The sequence below is a fragment of the Penaeus monodon genome, chromosome 12 (genome assembly GCF_015228065.2).
Source record: "Penaeus monodon isolate SGIC_2016 chromosome 12, NSTDA_Pmon_1, whole genome shotgun sequence".
Lineage (NCBI taxonomy): Eukaryota > Metazoa > Arthropoda > Malacostraca > Decapoda > Penaeidae > Penaeus > Penaeus monodon.
In genome coordinates this window covers 11,848,960-11,851,890 of record NC_051397.1, presented here as the reverse complement: position 1 = coordinate 11,851,890, position 2,931 = coordinate 11,848,960, and the positions used below count along the sequence as shown (strand labels likewise).

Below are 2,931 nucleotides of genomic sequence, written 5' to 3'. Positions count from 1 at the left end.
TGACGGCCTCCTGGACGCTCGTCAAAACCTGGTGCTGCTGCGCCATGTTGTCCTGGAAGCTCTGATGGAGTCCCTGCAGATGCACCTGGCGCTGCCCCTGGAGGTGTCCCTGAGAGCTGATTTGCTGGAATGCTTGGTTACCTGCCTGCGAGATGCCTTGAGAACCAAGCTGCTGAGTGCCGATTGAACTGCTGACGCGGATGCCAGGAGGAGAGCCAAGGGGAACGCCCTGTGAACTTCCTACTAAGACGCCTTGACGTACTCCTGACGAAGCTCCAAAGTGAGCCCCAGAACTTTGTTGGACTACTGGGGAGGTCACGTGCTGAACGCCAAGGGAACTTCCTTGCGAGAATCCTTGAGCGTTGACTTGCTGCGCGCCGGAAGAGCTTCCAAACCGAACACCGGCGCCAAGCTGAGCGCTGCCGGAGACGCCATGCTGGACAGTCTGTGAGCTGCTTGAGGAGGTTCCAAAGCGCACACGAGAGCCTTGCTGAACACCCTGCGAACCAGCTTGAGAGAATCCCTGTGCGCTGGCCTGTTTGGCGCCGGAGGAGGACTCAAAGCGCACTCCCTGCGACTGCGTCTGAGAGCCGCTCAGGTGGAGGTCAGAGGAGCTGCCCGCCAGATCGTCCTGGAACACGAACTCTTCGCTCTCGACAGCTTGGTGCGCCGAAGAGCCAGCGTGGTGAACCCTCTGCGCGTTGCCACGCTGGGAGGTGACGACGGAGTGGACGGTCTGTGCCTGGCCCTGGTAGACTTGCTGGGGGACGTGCGGCAGGGCGTCGTTCACCTGGTAGATGGTTGTGTGCTTGTGGTGGTGCTCGACCACTGTAGTGGGCTGGATAGCGCCGTGGTTGACATGGGCGGGCTTTACTGGCTGGTGGGCGTGATGGTTAGGCAGGGGCGCGGGGGCGTGGGCGATGCTGAGGGCGGGATTGGGGCCTGGCGAGGTGGGGCGGCTGCGGCTGCGGCACCGTCTGGAAGCGATCGCCGAAGGAGGGCGGGATGGGCTTGCCTAGTGGGCGGCCGAAGGGCTTGGGCTTCACGGTCGTGCTCTGGCCGAAGGACGGGATGAGAGGCTCGAGGGCGGCGAGGATGCCCTGGAAGGCCGAGGGCGCTTCGGTTGTGACGAAGTGCTGGCGAGGAGGGAAGGCGTGCTGGGGGCGGGGAGGAGGAGGGGGAGGAGGGGGCAAGTGCTGGCCGGGGCGGTAATGGCGAGGCGGAGCCACGTGCACCTTCTGCGGATCCTTGCCCTTGACGCCACACTGGAAATCACAGGAATGACATTATATTACATGTTCGCATATATACTTATAAATTCGATGTAATCAGTCAGACCTTCTCACAAACTAAACACAACCAAATCCTACTTACGTTAAAGCCAATGCCAAGCTTGCAAAGCCTATCCCTGATGCCAAGGAAGCGAGCCTGGCGATCCCCGCTTGCGAGGACCACGCCGTCGACGACCTCCAGGTCTCCCACGCCGTCAGCGCTCACGGCGAAGGACGCCTGTGGATCCGTTGGGCCTTGTGCGTCTTCGAGGAGGATGAGCTCAAGGGCGCGGAGGTCTTCGGGCGAAAGGGAGCCCTCGATTCCGAGTTCGCCGACGGCGAGGGCGTCTGCGGGGCTGGCTTCGAGAAGCCTCGGGTCTCTGGAGGGACTGAAGGCATCCTCTGATGTCTCGGGCACGGAAGGGCCCTCGTCTCCCCACGACCACTCCTTGTTGTCGCCGCGGGCTGCCGTCGTCAGCGCCAGCAGCAGGAGGCACGCAAAACCTGCAGAGATAAACAGAAAGTTGCTCATGTTTTTGTTAGCATCCAAAGGTGTCACAGGAGTTTCCCTTTCTCTTGCAGATCAGTGAACTGTCACAAGAAAGTTCTCAATTTGTTTCACTCACTTTCACTTTTCTTTTTCTTTCTGCATATTTTCAAACACAAGCAAGTTACATATCACCTTCACATCACCACGCTATGAAAACTATACTCACGTTTCATTCTTTAAAGATCTCCCAGAATCCAATGAAATAAATAGATTATTTGACGAATAAGTATCTACAGAAAGGGTCGCCGGTAGTGCGAGAGCGGTCACCTTCACCGCGCTCTCTGCTGGGATTGACTCGACTCGCTGCACCGGCCCGCCGCTCTTATATATGGTGGCATCCGTCGCCCGCTCGGTTCCCGCTACATTCCCGCTACTCTGCCGCTTCTTCCCGCGACCTTCACCCTCTTCAAGGCATGGAAGCAGATACCCGGGAAATGAGTGATGTCATCATGTTCGGACATTGATCCCTTGTTGGTGAATGCACATCCTTTTTCACTCACGTCTTTTTTTCTCTCTCTCTAACTGTAATTTAAATAAACTGTTTAATCCCACAAACACATTTTTGTTAAAGAGGTTGATGGTGGCAGATCTATGGAGCTAAATATATATATGGCTTAGCATAAATCCATGTACTGGTTCGCATATAAAATGACGGATTCTGCTATTAGAGAAGAAGAAGAAGAAGAAGAAGAAGAAGAAGAGAGAGGGGGAGGGAGAGAGAGAGAGAGAGAGAGAGAGAGAGAGAGAGAGAGAGAGAGAGAGAGGGAGAGAGAGAGGAGAGAGAGAGAGAGAGAGAGAGAGAGAGAGAGAGAGAGAGAGAGAGAGAGAGAGAGAGAGAGAGAGAGAGAGAGAGAGAGAGAAGAGGAGAGAGAGAGAGAGAGAGAGAGAGAGATAGGAAGAAAGAAAGGAAGAAGGAGAGAGAAGAGGAAATGCGAGAAGTAAGGATAGAGAGAAAAATGAACAAAGAAATTCCACAGACAGACACGCAAAAAGGAAAATGATAGATTTAAATACCTAATTTATGGATCCAGGACACGGAACAAAACTCGAGTATTTTTAAGATGCCAACAATGAGTAAGTGCATGCCCCCCCCCCCCTTCCCAACTCACC

General features: G+C 55.0%; 1 protein-coding gene across 1 annotated transcript in view; it reads right to left on the bottom strand.

Annotated features, from left to right (window-relative positions):
• The window catches only part of LOC119579284 (phenoloxidase-activating factor 2-like), a 5,019-nt gene extending 2,901 nt beyond the window's left edge, over positions 1-2,118 (bottom strand). Inside the window, exons 1-3 of the mRNA XM_037927042.1 lie at positions 1,988-2,118; positions 1,375-1,775; positions 1-1,265 (exon numbers count right to left, since the gene is read on the bottom strand). The exon at positions 1-1,265 is cut by the window's left edge and continues 581 nt beyond it. Coding sequence (XP_037782970.1) covers positions 1-46 — 46 coding nt within the window. The 5' untranslated portion in view covers positions 47-1,265; positions 1,375-1,775; positions 1,988-2,118. The remainder of the gene's footprint in view (positions 1,266-1,374; positions 1,776-1,987) is intronic.
• Between the last annotated feature and the right edge of the window lie 813 nt (positions 2,119-2,931).